The following is a 26,415-nucleotide window of genomic DNA, read 5'->3' as shown; positions in this document are numbered from 1 at the left end:
ACCACTGGGAGCAGCTGCCTTGCCCATGTGTGTAAATTTCTCCTATTAAAGCTTTTACGAGATTGAATAAGGTTAGGTGTCAGTTCTCTGGAACCGATCCCAAATTTAGACTTTTGGGGCTTTCCCCCAACGGAGGTATCCCTGGCAGTGATCTCAGCAGCTGTGAACCCCAAAGTTGGGACAGTGTTGACATGGCAATCAAGAGGCTTCATAATTCACCCCTGTGTACCCTTTGAACTCCTGCTGTTAATGCCCCCTTATTATTTCCATGTTGTATCTAGTGTGATGACTCTTACCTGCGGGAACCCAGGACACTGGCTTATTTGGCTTCAGGTACTCCTGCTGGTTTTTGAGTAATGTAGTGTGACTTTGTTTTTCTTGACCTATTCTGAAATCTTAACACTTGAACCCTCTAGAGCCAAAATCATAAGTAACACAGGAGAAACAAAATCAGAAATGAAACAAATACAAACAAACGAGTCTTTAGTTAATACTATAGTAACACTTGGTTTTTTAAAGTGTCTTATCTTGCAAGTTTCTCTGAAGCTTTGGTTTCTGGCATTTAATCACAACACTCCCAGCTGGGGCCGTCCGGCCCTCAGGAGAGCTTCAGACTTCAGCTGCGTGGGTATATACAAAGCTGAAGAAATAAGACGTGATTGTTGGCAAAGACCAGTCTTTAAAGTTTTTCATTTCCTTCCTTCTTTTGAGTGTCAAGAGTTTATCCTGTCATTCAGCAGAATATGGAGACTTCATCTAAAATTGAAAAATGAAAATGACCTTTGAGAAAACTATTGTTTTGCAAATAAATCACTATTTCTTTTGTAAACATCCTCGTGTCTACCAAATACTCCATAAACAGTCTAGCATTTAACTACTAAGGTACCTTTTAAGTAGATGAAAACTTTTAAAAAGGTTTATTCACCCCACTGAAAAGTAAGAGGAAATGAGTGTAAAATGTAGCAAAAGCTCTCTCATAACTAAATGACATAAGGACAACTAATAATGGAATAAGCTGTTCAAGGAGAGTATGGATTTTTCATCCCTAGAAGTCAAGAGAAGGACTAAAACCTACTTGATTTATAGTCAGATAGAAATCTCGTGGGGCTTAGAGTCCCTCCAAGATTCTATTATTCTGATGTATGTTCATCTTCATGTAAAGTGGGTGCTTGAACTGCTTCACAGTATTGGGGTATAAGAACAGGTGGAATGCATCCTAAATCTCATTGTGTTTACGATTATGACTTAGTTCTCAGAAGAGTATTATTATACTGCTGTTAATTGTTATTCATACACTACTTGAAGAGGCTCCCAGGATGAACAATGCAAGCAATAATTTATCAAGAAAAATGGAAATTTGTGGTGCTTGAACTGCTAAAATAACTAGGTTTATAAATATTGACTAATATGTATTGTCTGCCAAAGTGGGGAAAGTGGGGCCAGTAGTGGAATTGGGGACAAAGTGTCTTTGAGTGAGGTACAGGGATATTTTGCCCTGTGGTGGCTTGTGATGGAAAGAATTTAAAGCAGTTGAAGCAAGGGAAAACGTCTGCTTTTGATGTGGATTATCAGCAACACACAGGACCATACAGACATCCCTTGTGTTATGCTAATGAATTTGTTTTCTTACAGCCCCGGTTGAACTTCAGCCCCTTTGCTCCACACACCACCTTTGTTTATTTAGGTCTGCCCTTGACCAGCCATTGCAAAGAAAGGGAACATACTGCCGTTTCAATGGTTGTGGGACTCAGGTTCTCTCTCAGCACTGCATATACACTTGGAGACATGGGAAGAAGGTCTGATGGAGATTGTGGCTCAGATGAATCACTGCGGCTTGAAGAAATAACAAGGGAAATATTTAAGAGGATTAAAAATCAGCTCATGGAGACTTACTGTGTCAAGAACTCATTTCTAGGCCTTTATTTGTGACACCAAGATGTCTAATTCATCATCTGCTATCACAGCACTCAGCCTAATATGGAATATAAAAGGGCAACTCAGTAATTCCAGTCATGACAGACCGTGGTATGTCTTGAAGACTAGCTTTATGTATTAAAGAAAATGGGATATTGAGCATTAAAATGCTTTATTCTCACTTATATTCTGCTCTACCCTTAAATTTTCTGTAGAAAAGCTTTTTTTTTTTTTTTTGGATGAATTCAATAATAATATTTCACATGCAACTAAGATTACTTACATTGTTGAGATGGGGATAAAAACAGAAGGAACATAACCTTTGTCTCCCCTTTCTGTTGGTCTTGAAACTGGAAAAGAAAGGCACAGTTTTGGGAGACATGTTATCAATATTATTGATAAAATTAGAAAAAAATCTAGAAATATATAAGTAATGCTTTAAATAAGAGAGATAATACAATAGCTCAGTGATTCACAAAACTTTTTAGTTGAGTATTTTAGATGAGCATGAAGTAAGCAAGAAGAGAAAAATATATCTCTTGGAGGGTTCAGTCTAACTTCACATATTAATGTTTCTAACATGCATGAGAAAAATTTGGAATCAACTACATTACTGGCTCCTGTGTTACATTTAAGTTTGATTATAAGAACTGATTTATTTGTGTATTGGGGGATTTGTAGTAATTCAGTTCTTTTCATTAAAACTGACACCAATAATAATCTTATAATTACATGAATTGCACAGACATCAGTGCTACTAAAAGTACTACTGTACTGTAGTCACAGGAATGTGCAAACTTCAACCTTGGAAATGTTTTCCAAATTTCTGAACTTGTTCTTGGTCAAGTTGTAATTTGGACCAACTGTATAATTTTTCAACTACAGTTTGTTTCATTGACATTTATTGTGCCTTTTGATCAGGTAAAGACATTTAGGGGTTGTTGTTGTTTTATTTTTTGTTTGTTCGTTTCAGAAGGGGATGAAGTAGGATGGCAAGTCACCCTCTAGGCGTGACCACTGTAGGATATTCTACAAGATAGAGTGCATAGATTTAGTTGCTATAGATGAACATTTTAATGGATTGTTTATGCTTTCATTAAAGAAACAGAATGGTGAACTTACAGTCATGTAGCTAATTTCATGAATGTCTTTCATATATCCAACCAATATTTACCAAATGCCTTTTTTGGCCAGGTATTATTTTAGGCCATTAACATATAGCCAGAAAAGGCAGGATATCAAAACTTGTTACTGGTAGGCTAGGAGGTGGGAGATGTTATGTAGACTCCCTTGTCCCCTCCTGGGTGAATAAACAATACTGATTTGTGAGACAGTAAGGTAAAAAAATACATAAAGCTTATAAACCCTGGGCTTCTTTTGCAAAAAAAAAACCAGACTTGCTTAACTTTTAATGGCTTTCTCATCATTACTTTCTCTTTTGTCCCCCCCCCCCCCCCTAGTCACAGAAGCGAAGTCTGTAGTTTCATAGAAGGAAGGAGATGGATGTAGGGTACAGCTTGACAAACCTCAGAAGAAGGGCACGGGGAAGAGGGAAGAGATAGACCACAGAACTTATATGCACATATTTGTAACCAAGGGACACAGACAACTATGCTGGGGGGTTAGGGGTGGGGGCGGGATGGGGAGGAGGGTGTCAATGGGGGGAAAAGGAGAAATATCTGTAATGAAAATAAATTAATAAAAATAAGTATAATCTTAAGAAACAAAAAACAGCGCTGGCCAGTTTGGCTCAATGGTTAGAGCATTGGCTCGCGGTCCAGAGAGACCTGGGTTTGGTTCCCACTAAGGGCATGTACCTTGGTTGCAGTTTGTCCCTGGCCCGGATTGGGATCGTGTGGGTAGCAACCAGTTGATGTGTCTCTCTCATGTTGACGTTTCTCTCTCTCTCTCTCTCTTATACCCTCTCTCCCTTTCACTCTGTCTGAAGATAAATGCAAAAATGTCCTCTGGTAAGGATAAAAAAAAAGAAGAAAGGAGAAAACCAAAACTCTACCAGTGGGTGTAAGGGGCCACTGTGAAGCCTGGTTACAGCTACAGATTAGCCCTGACAGTCCCTTTTTGGGAACTGCTGAGATGCCACTTCCTTGCTAAGGTTTGACCTCCACATACTCCTTGGATCTTATAATGATCAAAGTAAACATAAAAAGAGGAACTTCATTTACTTTAAGGTTATTTTCTAAAATGTAAAAGAAAAAAAAGCAAACAGAAGGACTCTAACCTTCACTTGGCTGGGAGCTGTAGTGTTTACTGAAGGCTTTGTCTTTGGGAATGTCAGGATATAGGTACTTCAGAGGGTTTTCAGGAATGTTTTCAGCCATAATAACCTTGTAGTCTCGAAGGATGTCAGCGAATGGCAGAGCAGACAACCGGCCTTTATTGTAGGGCTCTACAGAGTGGAATCTCACTTCTCCTGGAAAAACAGCAAGCTGGGGTTTTTTAAGGTTTCTGCAGGCATTCTTTGTGGCTGTTCTTCCTGCCCACATTATCTGCATATCACCGGGTATAAAACAATGCCAGCCCTCCTCTGCAGTCTGGACAGGACGGATTACCACACAATAGAGGACACCCACGCAGGCTGTGAGAAATTCATGGTTCCCTGTGTTCTGGGACAACTGTAACAACTAATATTCAAACCCACTGAACCCATGAAAAACACAACAACACACCATGCACTTGTGACAACTGAAATACCAGTAACCAAACTCAATGCTAATTTCACAGGAATACACAATAGTGAGCATGTACCGTTTTCAGAGTGGTCCACCCAGGTGAAAGTTATTCCTCCAAGGTGGCTTTCACTGAATCTTAACAAAAAGGTCCCAGGCATTTTATCCTTCAGCAAGAGTCTTTCCTTCTCTTTGCTAACAAAGCCCATGACATACCTAAAAATGGAACAATTGATAGTTTTATCTGATCAAAGATGGGTAATTTATTGGATTTACATTTATTTCATTCACAAAGAACAGACCTAAATTTGTTTTGAGTGTATCCAAAAGTCAATTGTGTCTGAAATACTCTTATACAGATTAAAGAAAATATCAATATTCTATGAAGAATGTAAGAAATTGCAGCTATTTCCCCCACCCCAATACTAATCATGTTTGAAAAGGAAAAACCAACAGCATAAAAATAAAAACCTAATGAACTCATATGCAAAATATAACCTGTAACTCACCCATCAATCCAAAGGGGAAGAATGTGTTTTTTAATTAGATCTAATATTGCTTCAAGCCATGTCCAAAAGGTAAATGATTTACCAGGTAAGTGTTCCTATTATAATAAACAAATATAGCACAATAATTATTTCAATAGTAATGCTGATATAATAATTCAAGTTCCTTTTTTTCACTGAAAGATTTTCTTCAAATGAGATAACACTTTAGAGTTTCTTTTTAAAAATTTCTTATCCAGAAAATCCTCAAAATACAGATTATGATATGGAGACTTAAAAAGGACCACTGTTACATTTTTACTCATCATATTTACAATATAAAAATGATAAAAACCAATTTTGGCAAGGACACAGGGTAAGGGGAACTCTCATTTCCGGTCAGGACTGTAAATTCAGACAAATTTTTTTATGAGGCTATTGGGCAATGTGTATTAAAAGCTTTACATATTTCTTTAACTCTTTGCTCAAAAATCTTTTAGGATTTTTCTCTGAAGGAAATATTTAGGCAAGTATAAAAAGGAATATACAAGATCTTAATGGGAACATTAAAAAAAAAATAGCCAAAATTATAAACAGCATCAATATCCAGCTGGTTGTTTATAATGTATTTTCTCAATCTAAAAACATTTTTATCTTTCCAAATTAAATGCAGGCTGCAGTTGACATTAAAAGAGTATCTACAGTTGTTAGGTAGGAAAACAAAGGAGTGCTATTAAAAAAAGATTATATAAATGATGTCCCCCGCTTCCCCTGTTTGTACCTTGCAGAACTTGGACCAGGTGAGATGACCATCACTGAAGCTAGATTGGACTAAAATGAAAGAAAAGAATAAAATTTCTATTAAACTATTAGACTCTTCAATTTTGTGCTCAATTAAGATTCTCCCCATCTTTCAAGTATTTCTTAAGCACATGCTATGTGTTTACAATGTATTTAATGCTTGAAACAGTAAAAATATATACAATTTATTATCTAGAAGAGAAGTCTTTTCCATGGAGCACCTAAAGATGGCTTTAGGAAGGGGGTAGGTGTCTAGGACCAAACCTCCATGAATGGATAGGAAATAAATTGTCAGAGGAGAAGGACGGGGACACTCCAGTACCACGAATAATGTAGGATGAAGCACAGGGGATGTGAATATGGCTTTATATAGAAGACAGTAAGAGCCGCCTAATATTCATGAATAAACGTAACATCAATTTGCAATAAGTAGATGAAACCAGATTACCAGGAGTGTTTAGTACTACCATGAAAAGAATGGACTACTGATCTATGAAGCAATAAGGAGCCACTCACCATTTTAATCCAGGGCAGTGAAAGGATGCAGCAGTTTCTACCTAAATTTCTAAGAAAACTATACTCATAGGAATACTTTGATACAGATCTGAAAGTATATGGTGGCTATCTATGCTACAAATTTAAAATATTTATTCACTCATTAACAAATTTTCTATTGAATTTCTACTACTGTGGTTTATGAATTTAAAAAGGATCCAAAGGATATTTACATTAGTAAACTTTGTAACAGCTTAAAGCCCTGATCTATTTAAATACCTATTGATCATATATAGTTACAGTACAAATGGCAACCCAGCATCACCTGTAGGTCAAACTTAACCAAATCACACACATTTTCTTTTTTTTCTTTTTTTCACTTGTTTTTAATCTTTATTGTTGAATGTATTACAGATGTTCCTCATTTCCCCCCCCCCCACTGACACCCTCCCCACTCCCACCCCCCTCCTGCTTTTTCCCACACTATTGTCTGTGTCCATTGGTTATGCATATAAGTTCTTTTGTTTATTTCTTCCCACCTCCCAACCCCCTTCCCTTTGAGGTTTGTCAGTCTAACAACAAATTTGTGCTTCTTAATCCCTTCACCTTTTTCATCCATTCCCCGAACCCCCCTCCCATCTGGCAACCAACAAAATGTTCTCTGTATCTATGAAAATGTTTCTGTTCTGCCTGTTCATTTTGTTTGTAGATTCAACTGTCGATAGATATGTATTCATTGCCATTTTGTTTGTTCATATATTTTATCTTTTTCTTCAAAAAGACCCTTCAACATTTCATATGATAATGGTTTGGTGGTGATGAATTCCTTTAACTTTTTCTTGTCTGGGAAACTCTTTATATGGCCATCGATTCTTTTTTTTTTTTTTTTAATTTATTTTTAATTTTATTTCTGTTACAGATGTTTCTCCTTTTTTTTTTTTTTTTTATCCTCACCCGAGGATATTTTTCCATTTTTTTGTACAGATAGAGTGGGAGGGAGAGAGAGGAAGGGAGAGAGAGAGAGAAATGTCGACGTGAAGGGACACATCGAGTGGCTGCCACCCGCACGACCAACCAGGGCCGGGGACAAACTGCAACCGAAGTACGTGCCCTTAGCGGGAACCGAACCCGGGTCTCTCCGGACCGCAGGCCGACGCTCTAACCGCTGAGCCAAACTGGCCAGGGCTGTTTCTCCTTTTTTACCCCATTGACATCCTCCTCCCCATCCCTCCCCACCCCATCCCCGGCTTTGTTGTCCATGTCCATCGGTTATGTGTACATGCATATAAGTTCTGTGGTTTATCTCTTCCCTCCCCACACCACCCCATCTTCTGAGGGTTGTCAGTCTGTATCCTACCTTCCATGTTTCTGGGTCTACCCTATTCTTCAGATTGTTATGTTTATTATATTCCATAAATAAGTGAGATCATGTGGTATTTGTCTTTTTCTGCTTGGCTTGTTTCACTTAGGATAATACTTTTCAGGTCCCTCCATGTCATCTCAAAGGATAAGAGATCTTTCTTTCTTACAGCTGCATAGTACTCCATTGTGTATATGTACCACAGCTTTTTCATCCATTCGTCTATTGATGGACACTTGGGCTGTTTCCAGATCTTAGCTATTGTAAATAGTGCTGCTATGAACATGGGGGTACATATATTCTTTCTGCAAATAACACACATTTTCAATGCTGCAAAAATGCATCTTTGGCCCCGCTTTAACTAGAAATGTATATAAATCCAATTTGAACTCTTTTGTGGTGCTAAATGTGTTTACCCCAAAGTTGCCAAACTATAGATATCTTTTAAAATTCTTTTAGAAAAAGCTTAACACTGCAGTCACTACACTGAGTACCAATGACTATTTTGCAAGAGTTAGAAATGTCAAAACTGAAATTTTCTTGATATAAAGAATTGTGTTAGCTAGTGGTTTTTAATTTCTATTAAATTTTGTGACCCTGAAATCAGCAATTTTCTAGTTGGTCAACAACCATTGTGATATTAATATGAAAGATCAGGGCACCATTAAGACTTCACATTATATTCAGTGGAAATGGCATAAAAACACCCTGGAGATTGGAGTGTGGGATGGAAAGGAAGGGGTTTTACCACTGGACAGACCTAGCCCGTGTCTTGACTCTGCTGCAAACTAGTCATGCAGCTGTGGCAAATTACTTAATATCCTCATCTACAAAATGGATTATTCTACCTTAAATAATCATTATTCTGTCTTAAAGAACTTTTAAAAGAAAGATAATACAGCATTCAGCCCTGTGCCTGGCACTCAATAAATGGTGATGATCACTATTATTGTTAATAGTGGTAATATCAACTAGGTTCTTTAAGACACTTGAGTAACAAAAACAGAGGTAAGTCTTCTGTATCTACCAGCTCTCACCTGTAAGCTTCTCTGCCAGCATGTTGAGTTGATCTGAGTTAAGGCCACGGCCGACATATGATGAAAACTGCCAGCTCATCACTTCCAGGAGTTGACTCAAAGTGGCAGATGGAGGATTATTAAAGAAAACCAAGTTCTGAAATAGAGTTACAATGATCATTTTATTTATTAATCACATCGAACACACTGTAATTCAATATGTAGGATTCCTGATTTAAACTCTATAGGCCAACCTAAGTTAACAATACAGAATAAAGAAGAGAAACCAGAGTTAGTTTTCTGCCTCCTGCACCAGGGATGAACCTGCAGCCCAGGTGTGTGCCTTTGACTGGGAGTCGAACCCATGATCTTTCCTTCCACACACAGGCCAATGCTCTAACCACTGAATTAGTTTTTATGCTAGACTCTGTAAGTTGGCTGTGCAGCTATGTTTTAGGAGCTGTGTGTGATCTGTGTCTCCAGATTCAGAATCCAGGAGAAACAGAATCTCGGATGGTTAGATGATTAGTGGGACGGTGCCTTTCTTAAAGAAGGATGCCAAAGGAAGTGCAGCAACACTACACTCTTCAGCTGGAGAACAAAGAAGTATCTTATCTCTCTCTTACATCCTGGAGTTGAATGAAAAGCTTTGAATGTGTGTAGCTCAAATAGGAAATGACAATTAATTTCAGGGGTGTTGGCTGTTCTTGGCTTTAAAGACCAGGTGACTTCTCTAGTGGGTTTTATTCTTCTCGCTGCAGGCTGAGAGGAAGAGGCACGACACACTTCAGCACAGCCTTCCTCTGCAGTTAATCTGTCCCAGATGCCGAGACACCGGAAGATGAGAAGGAATAGGGCTGAGTCATTTTCTATGTTGTTTCCTTAACAGGCACATTAAATTAAAGGGAAAGGACACTTAGAGCTGACTCATTATATTTGTTATTATTGCTGGAACTAGGTAAAATAATTCTTCCCTTTGGAAGGAACATTTGCTTTGAATTAAGAAGAAATGTTGTTATTTACATCTGACCTATTTTCTCTAGACCTTGATGGTTTCCAGGACAACTCTGAGGTTTTGTAAGAGGGAACAGGGGGAAGTGCTTACTCATCTTTTTGCCACTCCCTTCCTTTGTTGTCTTTTAAGAAGAGCTTCTAGCTTCTGCACAGCAAAAAATACAATCATCAAAATGGAAAGGCAACCCACTGTATGGGAGAGCATAATTGCCAATGATATGTCAGATAAGGGGTTAATTTCCAAAATATACAAAGTGCTCATACAATGCAACAAAAGGAAGACAAAGAACCTAATTAAAAAATGGGCAGAGGAGCTAAACAGACACCTCTCCAAACAGGACATACAAATGGCCAAGAGACATATGAAGAAATGCTCAACATCACTAATCATCAGAGAGATGCAAATTAAAACAACAATGAGGTATCACCTCACACCCGTCAGAATGGCTGCCATCAACAAATCATCAAACAACAAGTGTTGGCGAGGGTGTGGAGAAAAGGGGACTCTAGTACACTGTTGGTGGGAATGCAGACTGGTGCAGCCACTATGGAAAACAATATGGTGTTACCTCAAAAAATTAAAAATTGAACTTCCATTTGACCCAGTGATACCACTTCTAGGAATATACCCTAAGAAGCCTGAAACACCAATCAGGAAGAATATATGTACCCCCATGTTCGTAGCAGCACTATTTACAATAACTAAGATCTGGAAACAGCCCAAATGTCCATCAGTAGATGAGTGGATAAAAAAGCTGTTGTAATTCCGGTCAAGATGGCGGCGTAGGTAAACGCGGTATCGAGTCCTCCCACAACCACTTCAAAGTTACAACTAAACTACAGAACAACCATCATTCAAAACCGCCTGAAATCAAGCTGAATGGGAGTCCTACAACTACGGAATTAAAGAAGCAGCTACATCGAGACTGGTAGGAGGCGGGGAGGCGCGACAGGCTGGTCCCACACCCACATGTGGCGGGTAAAAATCAGGAGGACGCCTCGGCTGGGAAGGTCCTCCCTGAGGACTGAGGGGTCCCTGTATCACACCAGGCACCCCACTCAGGGTTCCAGTGCCAGGAAGAGAAGTCCCCATAACTTCTGGCTGGAAAAACCAGCAGGAACTGAGGCTCAGGGAGGCTGATGCGGCTGGAGCCCAAGGCAGCTCTTCTTAAAGGGTCCGCGCACGGACTAATCAGACTCTCTCCCTCTAATATTGGAGGGGAGGCGGCTTAAGGGGCATCAGAGACATACAGGGAAGAACTGAGCTGTTTGGCACTGGAGCAAGGGCTGGAGAGGGGGCTTTCTCTGGGACAAACGTGCTGTCAGAGGCCTTTGTTCCTTTGGTGAGCCCTTCCCTGGGGCGGCAGACAGAAGCCATATCTGGGACTCCAGCAACCTGGCTCACCCTGGTTGCCCCACCCTGGTGACTCCCTGAGGCCCCGCCAAACCCAGCTTTCAGGCCTGCCCAAGCTGTTGCCAGTTGCTTAACCATAGGATTGGCCTGTCTTGGATTCTGCTTCAGGTTTTCCTAAATTCTTTCAAACAAGCAGCATCTGGTCTCAGCTAGCCCCATACCTGTCTTTAAGCAATACATAGAAACAAACACAGAAAGGCAGCCAAAATGAGGATACAAAGAAACAGGTCCCAAATGAAAGAACAGAACAAAACCCCAAGAAAAGAACTAAGTGAAATGGAAGTAAGCAACCTAAGAGATGCTGAGTTCAAAATACTGCTTATAAGGATGCTCAATGAACTTAGTGAGAACCTCAGTGAACTTAGGGAGGGCCTCAAGAGCATAAAAAAGGACCAGTCAGAAATGATGGATGCACAGTCAGAAATGAAGGAGGCATTAACTGAAATAAAGAATAATTTACACAGCTTCAATAATAGAGTATGTAAATCCAAGAAGCAAACCATCGATCTGGAATATAAGGAAGCAAAAAACGCCCAATCAGAACAGCAAAAAGAAAAAAGAATCCAAAAAAATGAGGATAGTGTAAGGAACCTCTGGGACAACTTAAAGTGTGCCAACATTCGCATCTTGGGGGTGCCAGAAGGAGAAGAGGGAGAACAAGAAATTGAAAACCTGTTTGAAACAATAATGGCAGAAAACTTCCCTAACTTGGTGAAGGGAACAGACATCCAAGTCCAGGAAGCACAGAGAGTCCCAAACAAGACGAATCCCAAGAGGCCCACACCAAGACACATCATCAAAATGTAAAAGGTTCAAGACAAAGAGAGAATCTTAAAAGCAGCAAGAGAAAGGCAGTTAGTTACCTACAAGGGAGTTCCCATAAGGCTGTCAGCTGATTTCTCAAAAGAAACTTTGCAGGCCAGAAGGGAGTGGCAAGAAATATTCAGAGTAATGAAAAGTAAGAACCTACAACCAAGATTACTCTATCCTGCAAAGCTGTCATTTAGAATTGATGGCCATATAAAGAGTTTCCCAGACAAGAAAAAGTTGAAGGAGTTTATCACCACCAAACCGTTATTGTATGAAATGATGAAGGGTCTTTTTGAAGAAAAAGAAAATATATGAACAAACAAAATGGCAATGAATACATAGCTATCGACAATGGAATCTGCAAACAAGGTGAACAGGCAGAGCAGAGGCATTCTCATAGATACAGAGAACATTTTGTTGGTTGCCAGATGGGAGGGGGGTTGGGGGAATGGGTGAAAAAGGTGAAGGGATTAAGAAGTACAAATTCATTGCTAGACTGACAAACCTCAAAGGGAAAGGGGTTGGGGGAGGGGTGGGAAGAAATAAACCAAAGAACTTTTTTTTTTTTTTTTTATCCTCACCCGAGGATATTTTTCCTTTTTTTTTTTTTTTTTTTTTGTACAGATAGAGTGGGAGGGAGAGAGAGGAAGGGAGAGAGAGAGAAACATCGACGTGAAGGGACACATCGAGTGGCTGCCACCCGCACGACCAACCAGGGCCGGGGACAAACTGCAACCGAAGTACGTGCCCTTAGCGGGAACTGAACCCGGGTCTCTCCGGACCGCAGGCCGACGCTCTAACCGCTGAGCCAAACTGGCCAGGGCCAAAGAACTTAAATGTATAACCAATGGACACAGACAATAGTGTGGGAAAAGGCGGGAGGGGGGCGGGAGTGGGGAGGAGGGTGTCAACAGGGGAAAAATGAGGAACATCTGTAATACATTCAACAATAAAGATTTTAAAAAAAAGTCAAAAATTAAATAAAAATAAAAAAGCTGTTTTACATATACACAGTGGAGTACTATGCAGCTGTAAGAAAGAAAGATCTCTTATCCTTTGAGACGACATGGAGGGACCTGGAAAGTATTATCCTAAGCGAAACAAGCCAAACAGAGAAAGACAAGCATCATATGATCTCACGTATTTGTGGAATATAATAAACATAATAGTCTGAGAAATGGGGTAGTCCCAGAGATGTGGAAGTAGGGTACAGACTGACAATCCCCAGAAGAGGGGGTGGTGGGGGAGAGATAAACCACAGAACTTATATACATGTCTGCATAAACAGTGGACATGGACAACAAAGCTGGGGACAGGGCGGGGAGGTGGGGAGAGGGGAATCAGTGGGGGAAAAAGGAGAAACATCTGTAACAAAAGTAAATTAATTAATTAATTAATTAAAAATAAATAAATAAAAAAGAAGAGCTTTGATGCTTGCTTTGTTAATCTCAGACCAATTTTTGATCAATGTCTCAAATAACCACAAGATGGCAATAAAACCCACCTAGAGCCTAGTATGGATTACATCTGTAATTAACTTCTATGGATTAAATCTACAATCCACTTGCAAATGTGTACAATTAGAGTGTAGTTAGGCAAAACAGATGTATATTCTAATTACTTATTTAGAAATCAGTTCTCTACCTCTGCAGAAGAGTCTGTGTGGAGGTGGGCCAGCAGTAGTTGAGGAGATAAACACAGCAGTCAGACATCAAATTCTGGAGCAAGGAGCCTCCCCATAGCCCAGTTAGCAGACCTGCAGGATGGCCCTAGAACTCTCTCTGATGCACATATTTGGGAGCTGACCAGACTCTCTGCCTGTCACTTTCGTTAGCCAGAACTCACTCAGGGTCCAAGTACATTTGAACATAATACTTTGAATATGACATAAGAGAGGAATCATACAACTAGATATATGGGAGTTCTGAAATAAAACAACCCACAAAGGCATGCCAAAATTTTATTTACACATATATATTTTATAAAAATTATATATATGTATATATAAAATCTTTTGATGCAGATGGGTTTTGTTGACAAAGCAAATCAAATAGAATTAAAGGAAAAAAAATAAGAATGAGACTTTACCTGGGAATCATTGGTTGACACATTGTACCAAATGATGGATGCCCAAGCATTAGGTAACTGACTGACATTGGAAATTATCACCACAGGTAATGAGCTGGTCTGGTTTTTAAAAAAAGAAAGCATAGTTATTACAGGTAGGTGAATCTTACATTGATTTTAGACTTGACCCTCTCCCTTAAAGGGCCATCTCAAGTCATTCCCATTCCTCCAATCCTGGTGTCTACACTGCCCTGGCCACTAAAATGACTGTGAAGGCACTGGAACTTTCTGAGCATATATGAGCCAAGCTACCAGGAGGAAAGAAGCTATAGAAACAGGAATCCTTCCAAAAGTGCTCACTCAGTCTTTTAAATATCTTTCCTGATACCATGTAAATACTTATACTTTCTTATATCACATACTGCCTAAAATGCAACTAATTAAAGCTTGTAATGAGTTAGCCACTGTTAACTTAATAAGTTACATTAAAGAATCTAGTATTAAATTGATCTCTGGAATGGATTAATATATTCAAATTATGATCTGACATCTAATTAATGTCAGTACTAGATATGGAGTTTTAATGATAGAAGATGGTGAGGTATGCAATATTGGAATACAAAGTATTATGGGAGATAGAGCTGCCTGGTCTGTGGTGCAGAATTTGACTTAGTACTTTTGGTACTGTAGTTTCAACTTCATGGAATAAACAGACTTTCACAGACTAGTCTGGAAAACTAAGCAACCTTCATTAGTCCCTCCCCAATAGCAGAGGTTAGATAGCTGTAGACAGTGAAATAACCAATTGAGGAACTTCATAGCACATGGAAACAAGTTTAGAAAAAAAACAAATGAGCAAGAAATCCATGAAAGATTTTATAAACATGTTTATGTTCATTAAGATAAAAAAGAAAGCCTGGCCAGTGTGGCTCTGGTTGAGCATCAACCCATGCACCAAGAGGTCACGGGTTTGATTCCCCCATCAGGGCACATGCCCAAGTTGTGGGCCCGATCCCCAGTAGGGGGCATGCATGAGGTGGCCAATCGATGTTCTCTCTCATTGATGTTTCTATATCTCTTTCTCCCTCTCCCTTTCTCTCTCTAAAATCAATAAAAGGAAAAAAAAAAAAAAATATATATATATATATAAAGATAAAAAAGTAAAGGTAGAACTCTAAAATAATACATCCCACAAATAGGATCATACTCAGAGTATGTGAAATTGTGCTTATTCATTCATTTACTCAACAAATGTTGAGCGACTACTATGTGGCAGGCTTGTGCTAGGCACTGGCAATCGAGTGACAAGTGGGCATGATGTCCTGCCTTCAAGGAGCTCCGAGTCAATCATGTTCTAGTTCCCCAAAGTCCTTCTTTGTGTTCAATGATGAATGTTGCAAGAGGATCAAAACAATGTACTGTTAATGCTCTTATTATTTACCCTTACCCATTACATTAGAAAAATCTTTCTGAGGGATTTTTATGCATAAGTTAAATTTTTGAAAATATATCACTATATGAAATGATTCAAAAATACTTATTTCTCTTTAGGCTTTTTTTTTCCCCTTTATCGATTTTAGAGAAAGAGTAAGGGAGATAGAAACATTGATGAGAGAGAACATCGATTGGCTGCCTTCTGCACACCGCCCACTGGGGATTTGGCCCACAACCTGGCATGTGTCCTGACTGGGAATTGAACCTGTGACCTCTTGGTGCGTGGGTCAATATTCAACCACTGAGCCACACTGGTCGGGCTCTTTAGGCTTTTGACTGAGTATCCATGACTCAGGAAATCCCAGAAAACAAAACAAACATACAGTCTTGCCACCAGATTATTCAATATACATGCATATTGAATTCATAATGCTCATTAGCTTTTATCATTCACATTTAACCAGAATAGTAAACGTTGACTAATTAGTAAATATTTGACATGCTGATTTTCTAAATTAAAACAAATATAATGAATAGGGAGGCTTTATCTACAAATGCTGACCAATTCCTGAAAATGTTATTGGTAAATAGTAGATGTTTCTTGAAACACCTACCTCCAAATCTATAGTCAGGCCATAGAGACAGATCTGTGCTTCAAAGGTTATGGAATGAAGTTCTTCAGTCACCATGTGACAGCCCTAAGGGAGAAAGACATGTTTTTAATCTTATAAATGCAAACTTGCTATCTATTATTAGGCCTGCTCCTATAAAAATCAATAAATTATTAGAGTATATACCCCCAAACATTTCCTAGGATGGAACAATTCTTCTTATGATTTTATGTTATTTAGTATACAGTATAGAATTTGAGTAATCTTCATTTCTACAAACAGAATAATTTCATTTCTCCAAAACAATATAAATTCTAACTTTTAAAATTCTAACATATTTTCATTAGTTGAAATTCAGATAAATAGTTATTTTTTAACTTTTGGAAATTCGTCCTTTTGACTTATCAACTGCTAGTAAAAGCAAGCCATATAGGTGTAGATAGAACAGAAGCAACTCAGGGTCATAATAAATTTGTTTAAAAAGAAAGCAAAATTTCCTTCTGGTTAAACATGGTAGGTGGAAAACATAACATCCTTCGCTCCCTCTACAAACTTCAATAACATAACAGCTGGAGTTTTGTTTACTTTCAAATAAAGTAAAACTCTGATCTAGATCTCCTAGCGAGAGGCAGGAAAGTGTGGAATGAGGGTAGCAATAAGGTGCCATGGACGCCGGAACCAGGGGTCTGAAGCATTGAGCCCCTAAGAGGCTGGAGAGTGAAAAGGGCTGAACGGGAGGAGCAGTTATGAGCCCCAGTTCATGCAATGAGGTCCCACACCTCTCCAGCCCTGATGGAGGGCAGGAGGTTTACTCTGGAGCCCATGAATCAGAGGAACTAAAGAGGCTGTCTGCATTTTTTTTTTTTTTTTATCCTCACCCGAGGATATTTTTCCATTTTTTGTACAGATAGAGTGGGAGGGAGAGAGAGAAAGGGAGAGAGAGAGAAACATCGACGTGAAGGGACACATCGAGTGGCTGCCACCCGCATGACCAACCAGGGCCGGGGACAAACTTGCAACTGAAGTACGTGCCCTTAGCGGGAACCGAACCCGGGTCTCTCCAGACCGCAGGCCGACGCTCTAACCGCTGAGCCAAACTGGCCAGGGCAAGAGGCTGTCTGCATTTTGATACAAGGTCAAGCTGAAGGCAGGGGGTGAGGTGCTGTGCTGAAGAGAGGAAGACCCTGTAAACATGTACAGAAAAGCTCATGCCCCTTCCTCTGTTTGACATTTCAGGGAAGATATTGGGAAGTGAACTAGATCTAGGAAGACAACTTATAGATACTGCCTTTGGGCATCCCCCAAGGAGATAGCCTGGTCCTAATAATCACCCTTAAGTCTACAGTTTCCACCATGCACGCAGAGCTTCTCTTAAACATAAACAGTAAGCCCATAACCATCAAACATTTCGCAAAGCCCTCACATGAAATACAGATACAAAAGTAAACTACAAAGTACTCAGAAAAGGAGAGAAAATGCAAAAAGCAAATGAAGAGTTTAAAAAAAAACTATACTAAAAAAACAAATCAAGCTCAGTTTTATACATCAGCTCAACAAATAAATGGCACGAGGATGAGGCAAATCAACCAATTGTAATGAGTGGACATTGCTTGGATACTCATCTTTTTGAGATGGTGGAGAAATTTAAACAAGTATAGGCAAAATGTTAATCACCATTGACGTTGGGTGATGTATAAATGAAGGTTCATTGTATTTCTTGCTCTACTTCTGTATATATTTGTGTTGAATGTACTGGAAGTATTGTATATACATACATATACTGTTTATTAGAGAGTTTTTAACCAACTGTAAAGAGGTTTTAAGATGTTTTAAAAACTTTATTAATATCCTTATAGATGTAACAAATATATTACATTAGTGAAACAAGAATAAGATGTGTTTGAAAAAAACATTTAGAAAATAATAATGAATAATTAAAATATAATAAGAGAAATAGATAAGTCAGTAGAAGAAATGGAACTACGGTGAAAGAAATATTCCAGAAAACAAAACCAAAAAAATGAATAAATAAAACACAGGATAGAAAAGATAACAAAGAATCAATATAACAATTTCAACAAAAACTAATAGGTGTTCTAGAAAGAGAACAGAGAAAATGGAATAGAGGAAATATCAAAGGCAGAACCCAGTGGTAACTCTTATACATTGCTGATGGGAGTTAGTACAATCACTTCGGAAAATAATTTCTCAATATATAATAAAGTAGGAGATGCACTCCCTAAGATGACGGTGAAAGGAAGTTTAAAAACACACACAAAAACAAAAACAATGGTGCAATAGGACCAGAAGGCAGTCGGCCCGGATTGGAGCAACAGATGGAGGGGTCCCAGATGGATGATGCCAAGAAAAAAGAAAAAGATAGAAACTCACATTGACCTATTTGACCAAATTGCATGGCATTTTCAAGTTCTGAAGGAAAGTCTGGGGATATATTAGTGACAAGTACATAAAATAAATTGATCCCCCCCAAAAATTGAGACAACTAATAAATGCAGAGAAACCTAAAAGTAGTACAGGATGGGAATACAATCATACTATGTTATATGGCTCAGCTGTTAATAATTTCTTATAATCATAACAATGTAACCATTGAATATTTTGACTAAGCCAAAATATGTCACATAATGATATTGTGAAGATGGGAGGAAATTTATATGTATGGGGAGCTGTTATAAGAGAACCAGAGCTTAATTTTTTATAGAAAGAATTCAGGAGTTAAATATACAAAATTAAGAAATATTTATATGATATTAGCATGATATTTACAGCTCAAAACAATGATCCTCTGTGGAGAGTGGGCTTGGAGTGGGACAGAAATTGTTGTTTTTCCCTGATGAAATTTTACAGCTATATGCCCAGGATCAGAGCTTGTTAGAAAAACAGGGTCTCTGACCTCATCCAGGCCTATTGAGTCGGAGTCTCAGCATGAACCCCAGGTGGAATTTGTGAGAAAATTATTCTCAATGTGGTGTACCCCCACTGTATTTAGTCTCAAAAGGGATGTGAAAGCCCTGGCCGGTTTGGCTCAGCAGTTAGAGCGTCGGCCTGCGGTCCAGAGAGGCCCGGGTTCGGTTCCCGCTAAGGGCGCGTACCCGGTTGCAGTTTGTCCCCGGCCCTGGTTGGGTCGTGCGGGTGGCAGCCACTCGATGTGTCCCTTCACGTTGATGTTTCTCTCTCTCTCTCTCCCCCTCCCACTCTATCTGAACGAAAAATGGAAAAATGTCTTTGGGTGAGGATTAAAAAAAAAAAAGGGATGTGAAATTCAGAAGATGGTGTAGAAAACTTAAACAGTTTTTAAAAATCAGCCCTGTGGGAAAATTTAAACAGAAGTGGAATTATTTGACTTGAAAAGGCAGAGTGGGGCTGGGAGAGGCAGAGTCAGCTCTGGGAAAAAGGGAGATCTAACACTGAATATGCATCACTAACAAGTCAGAATCAATTTGATTCAATTTCAAATATTAAAAATAGTTCTAATATGATGACATGACTAACAATTATATGAGGAAAACATTATTGACAATGACTGTTAAATTTAGGCTTTGTTACTGAGAAGGATGTGGAGAATTAAAAAGTCTCGCCTTCCTGGGTTAGATCACTGTGATACCTTACATTGCCTGCCCACGGTTACTTCTTACTGGGTTAGTAGAAATTTATGTTAATGAAAATTCTGCTTGAAAATCCCTTAGGCAACCCCTAAAATTACTCCCAGTGCATTCCAACACACCAAACAGACCCCCACCCTCATCCCCTCACCCCCATGTTTCAATCAATCAATCAGTCATTCAAGCAATCAATAAATGGCTGTTTCTTTGGTTTAGCAAGAGAGAAAGCAGTTGGCTTGTTTTAGGCACAAAGTGAAAAAACCCACATTTTTTAGACAATAGGAAATCTCACTGCCCTACGAAATCTGCAGTATCATGTTCAGCTGTGTCTTTCACCTTCTCACCGAATTCAGTGGCAGGATGATACAAGCCTGTGCAGGACAGCTGAGAGGCCTGAGGCAAGGGCTCAGATGGAGACTCACATTCCATGTGTCTAAATATTCAACCATGATAAATCAACAGTTTATATTATAAATATAATATAACATATATAAATATAATATAATGTTTATATTATAAATATAAATATAACAGTTTATATTATAAGCTGTTAAAATATAGCCAGCCTCCTGCCTTGACATCTAAGCTTTTACATGACCGAACTGACCAGGTTTTAGCTTCTCAAAGTCTCACTGCACTGAAACATGGTGGCCCGAGGAGAGCATGTTCACCCTAGACCATTGCCCACCCTACTCTCTCCCACCTCTGTGAGGGGCCTCCCATGGCTACTGTGGCCTCACGGCTTCTGTTTGCTTTGATGGTGACACCTCTGCTTGGGGAAATAAGCCTCACAGGCCCTGGAAAGGCTTGAGATCTTTCAGGCTGGGAATTCTGGTCCTAGATTCTGGGTGAGCACATAGCCTTGAACCCACAGAACGTCTTTCTCTGTAGAGAGGTGTAGCTGGAAGACAGCCAAAGGGAGCTGTTTTGAATTTAAGGTCTCATCCCTACCTGATTCTAGCTTCTACAGTTCAATTTATATGATCAACTGTACATATGACATGATCATTCATTCTGGATAATTTCCTCTGATGTTTGAGCTACGGCACCCATCCGAAGTGTGAAACACCGGGGCTCCGCAGCCAGAGCAGTGACACTCAGGGTTGGCCATTGACTTTGGAAAGTGACTTCGTGCTTTAGGTATTATGTTGCTGAACTGGAATGTGGATGGTGAGAGGTTTCCTCAGTAATTCAAATTAATATCTAATGTTTACTTAAAATCCCTAATGAAATTGTGAGGCACATTTAGAACAAAATCCATCAAGAAAGCTGACTTCCAACACACATGACTGGAGAAAAGCAACTCTGACCAAAGGAAGCATCATTAATTTGCAACGCCTGCATAGCCATCACTTATAGCCTATATTACTGTATCAGTGTAGGCCAAGCCAGGGACACTATTTAATTTCACATTCCCAGGATTCATTCCTTACAGGTTAGGGAAATGTCATAGGTAAGATGCACCATTAATGTCTGAATTAAAAGCCATTCTAATCATATGAGATGATTATGGATTTTAAATATCTATATTTATGATACTTATATGACATTGAATATTATACAGGACTCCACCTGGAAAAAAAATACACAACCTAATGAAAGGCAGGTATAGATGCCACCATATTATCTTTTTGTTTCCTCTGCTCAGTGCTTAATAGTACAACCTGAAATCCTAGAATATCTTAACAAATGGTTATGGCTTTTGGTTTGAAAGAAAATCTCTGCTAAATAAATATGACTGGAAAAAGGATGCTTTTCATCTAAGTTTCTAGCTCATCTATTAACAAGCCATAATCTATCATAATGTTGCACATGGAAAACTATATGGAATAGACCACAATTACAATATTCCATTAGCCTGATGAATATTCACTAAGTACCTAACTTGGGCTAGTCACTGGGTTAGACACTGGGGAACAATTATAAGAGGGGGAAATAATGATACAATCACATGAGAGCTAGACCTCAATCACAGGATCACAGGAAATGAATATAAAACGACAACTAATTCTCAGCCCGTAAAATAAGGGGATTGTATGGAAAGTATTGCATAAAAAGTCCATATTGTTAGTGTTATTCTTGTACCGATATCTCTCTTATAAAAGCATTGCAACTACTTAAATTAGTTCAGAAGGAAATCAACTTCCTGTGACATGCTGGGCTAGTTGGAGTGTGAGCAGTGTTTCTGTGTTTGAGAACACTGAGCCTTGAGAGAACATCTGTTTGGCTATTTTGTTAAATGACACCCAAGTCATCCAGGCTTTACTAATAGCTTCTTTGTGCTTCATGACTTTCCACCACATAAACAAAATTACCTAACACCTCAGTCTGGGGCTAAAACTGTCATTTATCAGTTAAAGCCTGCTGACAAAGAGCAAACTCAAGAGGCTGCAATTCCAGCTTCCCTGTTCAGTTGCCACATTTCAACCATCACTCTCTAGCTGGCTCCCTCCAGATTCGGACCTTCAGGAAACCTTGCTCCCTGGGAATGTTTATTTTACAGAGACAGAGTGATGCCCTCAAAGCCTGGCCACTTGCTAGGCCATGGAATTGTTTCTTTATGGTGACTCTTCTAAGGAAAGAACGAAGGTAGAAGAAAGAGGTAGTAATTGCTGACCTTGATTTTGTAGCAGTGTGTCCACAGATTCCTTAAGGAGTGTTGTGAAATTCCAAAGCAAATTCTTAAAATTAAATTTATTTTTTTTAAGTGTAAACACCCCACCTACTTTTACAGTTATAGCCTTTTAGTCAAAGGAGCTTTAGAGACTGTCTAGTCCAATGATTTTCAAATTTTTTTAACCTTGGAACATATTCTTAAAAGAATATGGATGCATTCCCACCTGGATTCCAATCTGTAGAACACATAAAATAGAGCTATCTTGATTGAAACAGGGGTGGGGGTCCTGAGCTCCACCTTTCACCAACCACTTATCCAGAGGTGGCTCCCAAAGCCACCTGGTCTTTCGGGGTCTTCTGGGAACAGTATGGGTCTAGTGCAACTTCCTCCCTTCACCTAATTCAACAGCCAGGAGCCCCAGCACATCCTGACGGGTCACTTTTCTTGGATAACCTCAGAGTCAAACAGCCATGGGGCACTGCGGTTCGAAGGGAGTTAGAATGGCAACCTTAGGGAAACTATCACTCATGACATCCTGGTATGTTCTTGATCATTTAATAAGTATCCAATCCAAGTTCTCACAACCACAGAAGCAGAAAAGCAGAACTGAGGGACCCCAAAGTTAATTTTATTTGCGTGCGTGTGTGTGTGTGTGTGTGTGTGTGTGAGAGAGAGAGAGAGAGAGAGAGAGAGAGAGAGAGAGGAGAGAAAATGGGGGTGGGAGCCAGTGAGGTGGTGGTAGAAACCTGAGACATGTGATCCCATAAAAGGGGCAGATGCACATGGCACTCTGAGGTCTCAGGGACCTGGAGCCATAAGAGGGATGTGCTCAGGGACCTTTGAAAGGGAATGTCTCTTGCCAAGCACCTTGGCAGATGGGTAGAGAAGGATAAGGGTCAGCAATTTATCCTGGGTCGGATATGCCTTCTTTGGAGAGTTTCCCCACCTGTGTAAAACACTTGCTCTTTACAGAGAGGGCAGCCTGGAGGGCTGATCAGGAGGAGCCATAACAGACACCTGCACAGCATATCACAGTTGACTCTCACACAGCACCTCATTTGGTCCTCCCAACAATGCTGTGAAGAACAGGTTAACACCATCCCCGTTTTATAGATAAGGAAAGTGGAAGTTAGTGAGGCTAAGTGGCTTGTGCAAGGTCAGCGACCTATGAGAGGGGAGCTCTACCCACTGATGCCCGAAGGAGGTAAGGGAGATATCAACAACATTTTCGGAGGAAGCATTATTTTAACTTCCTTCTGAACTTTGTAAGGACTCTGGTGCAGGGTAGCTATGTGATTTCTGAGTGGGTGGATTCAATAGCAGCCGCAGCTGGAGCAGAGAGGAAAGGGCGAGATGCTGCCCGCATCCCTGCAAAGATGTCCCTCCTAGGAATCGCAGTGAATGGAGGGGGGTGATGAGGTAAAGGGGTGGGCGGGGCTCAAAGAGGAGTGCCAACCAGCACAGCTTCTCCCAGGGAAGGTTTTATGACCCAGAGGAACATGGCTTCACCGCCAAGAGTGTGGACGTGGGAGCCACAGTTTGATTTTTGACCCAACCGCTTTGTGTCCCAATTTCCCTAACTAAAGTACCACACTAATAGTGTACCTTCATGGCAGTGTCGCAAGAATTACATAAATCAATGTCAGTGAAGCTCTCAGACAGTGCACGGTATATAGTAAATGCCACCGGAGGATTTATTGAGTAAATTCTTATCTGGCCGTGAACTCCTGATGCAGGTAAACAACAGCTCACAGATAAACAACAGATACTATCTGAAATTTAAAATGAGGTTATAATACCTAGCTTCCTGTTTTTCTGGAATGTTGGTTGCTTCAGTCCCTGGCATCATGACATCATGCCTCTCCTTTGGTTACCTCTGCTACCTGGCTAAGCCCCCAATTCATTGGCTTATCTTTCTGAGCCTACTTTTGTATATTTTGTGACTTCAATTATTCCCATAGCACATAAAACAATGTTCATGTCTATGGCTTATTTTATTTTATTTTCCCCCTATGGCTTATTTTAAATGTACCTAGGAGTCATATTAAAATTCTGTCAACAGGGGGAGCTCAAAGAATAGCTTAAAATAAAAGTATCCTGAGCTGACTAGTTTGGGGAAAAAACGACAAAATGAAAGCCTTCCGATATGTCCTTTATAATTTTGTTATTAATTGGAAAATAAAAGGAAGTTGATTCAAATTAATATAAGTAGACAGTGTTAATAAGACTGGTTGGTTTTTCCATAGTAGAAAATGATTTACTTAGATTTCTGCCTCTCGGAAAATCCAAGATCTTGATTTTACATTCATAAAGATTACAATGTACCAGAGAGTTGAGCTATTTAGATTATTTCCAGAAGCATTGTCCTTAGTCTATTCAGACTTAGTCAATACTATTCAGGGATGTCATGTAGCATGAAATGTCATTTACAAATCCAGCCAAACTTCCGCTGAGATGAGTGAACTGGGCTTTTATTTATAATGTGCTAATGTTTCAGTAAGAAAGTTTGGAAAACCTTTATGGATTTCTATAAGGTAGGAAAAATACCTCCCACTTCTTTGGTTTACTGGAATATTCTTAAACTCAAACGCTCTGCTTAGTGATATCTAGGTATTTGTAGTTCTGCCCTAAGTCAAGGTTCTACCCTGGCTGGGAGGAAGGCTTAGCTCCTCTTTGATGGGGCTGTGATATTTGCCAAATGATTTTTAAGACAAGATTAAGAGACTGGAGATTCTTGGAAGGAAAAATGTGGAGCATTAAACCTGTTGTGACTGATCTTTGTAGTTTTGTGGGGTGGGTTAGATTGATTGTAGTTGAATACTGGATTTGTAAAGTGCTTTTTTCTTCCCAATAATTCAAAAAGATTTATCCTAAGAGCTGTGAGGTATAAAGCCAGGTGATAGCCCTGGCTGGTTTGGCTCAACGGTTAGAGCGTTGGCCTGCTATCCAGAGAGACCCGGGTTTGGTTCCCGCTAGGGGCACATGCCTGGGTTGCAGTTTGTCCCCGGCCCTGGTTGGGTTGTGTGGGTGGCAGCCACTCGATGTGTCCCTTTCACATTGATGTTTCTCTCTCTCTCTCTCTCTCTCTCTCTCTCTCTCTCTCTCTCTTTCTCTCTCTCTCTCTCTCCTTCCCACTCTATCTGAACAAAAAATGGAAAAAGAATGTCCTCGGGTGAGGATAAAAAAAAATAAAGCCAGGTGATAGGAGCCACACACCAATCACGCCAGAAATCAGCCTCCCTGCTTTAGGACTGCACTGTGTAGGTGGTCTTACATACATGGCTTCTCTGAGCGGACAGCACTGGGCTGTACTACCCCGATCTCTCAGAGGAAAAAATGCAGTTAATCTCCAACAGGTCATTTGCCAAGGATTGCATTTTCAGTCACTGTTAGAATGACTCAAACCCAGTTTTTCTAATTCTAAATATGTAGGGTACAGACATACGCCCTAGTATCTAGGCAGACTAAATTGATCTCCAAGACCACTTCCAGTGGACTTCCAGTCCAAGATTCGACCACTCTGTCATTTACTGACTCAAATGCAAATACTTGGACTGCATCCATTTGTTCTTTTAATCAATTCACTCAGTGAAATGCAAACCTAAACCATAAGAACAAAGTAATTGATACCATGAAATAATAGAACTGTTTTTCACCTGTGGTTTTCACATAATGTGTTATGATGTTTAAGACTTACTCTTATTTGTGAAAAATGAGTGATTTTAAGATAGTTTATAATAATGGAGTGACTGAAGAAAGTATGGAACACCTGCAAAATGCAATACAACCACTTTAAATCATATTCTCTGAGAGTATTTAAGGTTATGGAAAGCTGTTCACCTTATATTGCTAGGTGGAAAAAAAGCAGGTTATGAAGCAATGTGTGTGTGTGTGTGTGTGTGTGTGTGTGTATATATATATATATATATATATATATATATATATATATATAAAGTCTAGAATGATGTGAACCAAAATGTTAATAGTCATTTTCTTAGGAGGGCATTATTATACGTAATTTCCTTCTTTTTAAAACAAAATTTCTTATACTGTCTGCGATTATCAGG

The 26,415-nt window shown here is 39.5% G+C and overlaps 1 protein-coding gene across 2 annotated transcripts in view; it reads right to left on the bottom strand.

The window, feature by feature from the left end:
• Positions 1-290: 290 nt before the first annotated feature.
• The window catches only part of STAT4 (signal transducer and activator of transcription 4), a 105,147-nt gene continuing 79,022 nt past the window's right edge, over positions 291-26,415 (bottom strand). Inside the window, exons 14-23 of one of the 2 annotated variants that reach the window (XM_036254679.1) lie at positions 16,112-16,195; positions 14,085-14,183; positions 8,780-8,915; positions 5,868-5,917; positions 5,111-5,205; positions 4,681-4,817; positions 4,154-4,345; positions 2,198-2,264; positions 1,725-1,833; positions 291-756 (exon numbers count right to left, since the gene is read on the bottom strand). In XM_036254679.1, the coding sequence (XP_036110572.1) occupies positions 730-756; positions 1,725-1,833; positions 2,198-2,264; positions 4,154-4,345; positions 4,681-4,817; positions 5,111-5,205; positions 5,868-5,917; positions 8,780-8,915; positions 14,085-14,183; positions 16,112-16,195 (996 nt within the window). In that variant the 3' untranslated portion in view covers positions 291-729. The remainder of the gene's footprint in view (positions 757-1,724; positions 1,834-2,197; positions 2,265-4,153; positions 4,346-4,680; positions 4,818-5,110; positions 5,206-5,867; positions 5,918-8,779; positions 8,916-14,084; positions 14,184-16,111; positions 16,196-26,415) is intronic. The other variant, XM_036254678.1, reaches the window with a different exon arrangement.

Source organism: Molossus molossus, unplaced genomic scaffold (assembly GCF_014108415.1).
Source record: "Molossus molossus isolate mMolMol1 unplaced genomic scaffold, mMolMol1.p scaffold_m16_p_11, whole genome shotgun sequence".
In the NCBI taxonomy this organism is placed as follows: domain Eukaryota; kingdom Metazoa; phylum Chordata; class Mammalia; order Chiroptera; family Molossidae; genus Molossus; species Molossus molossus.
Note: the sequence above shows the minus strand (reverse complement) of the source record. Positions and strands in the feature narration are given on the sequence as shown.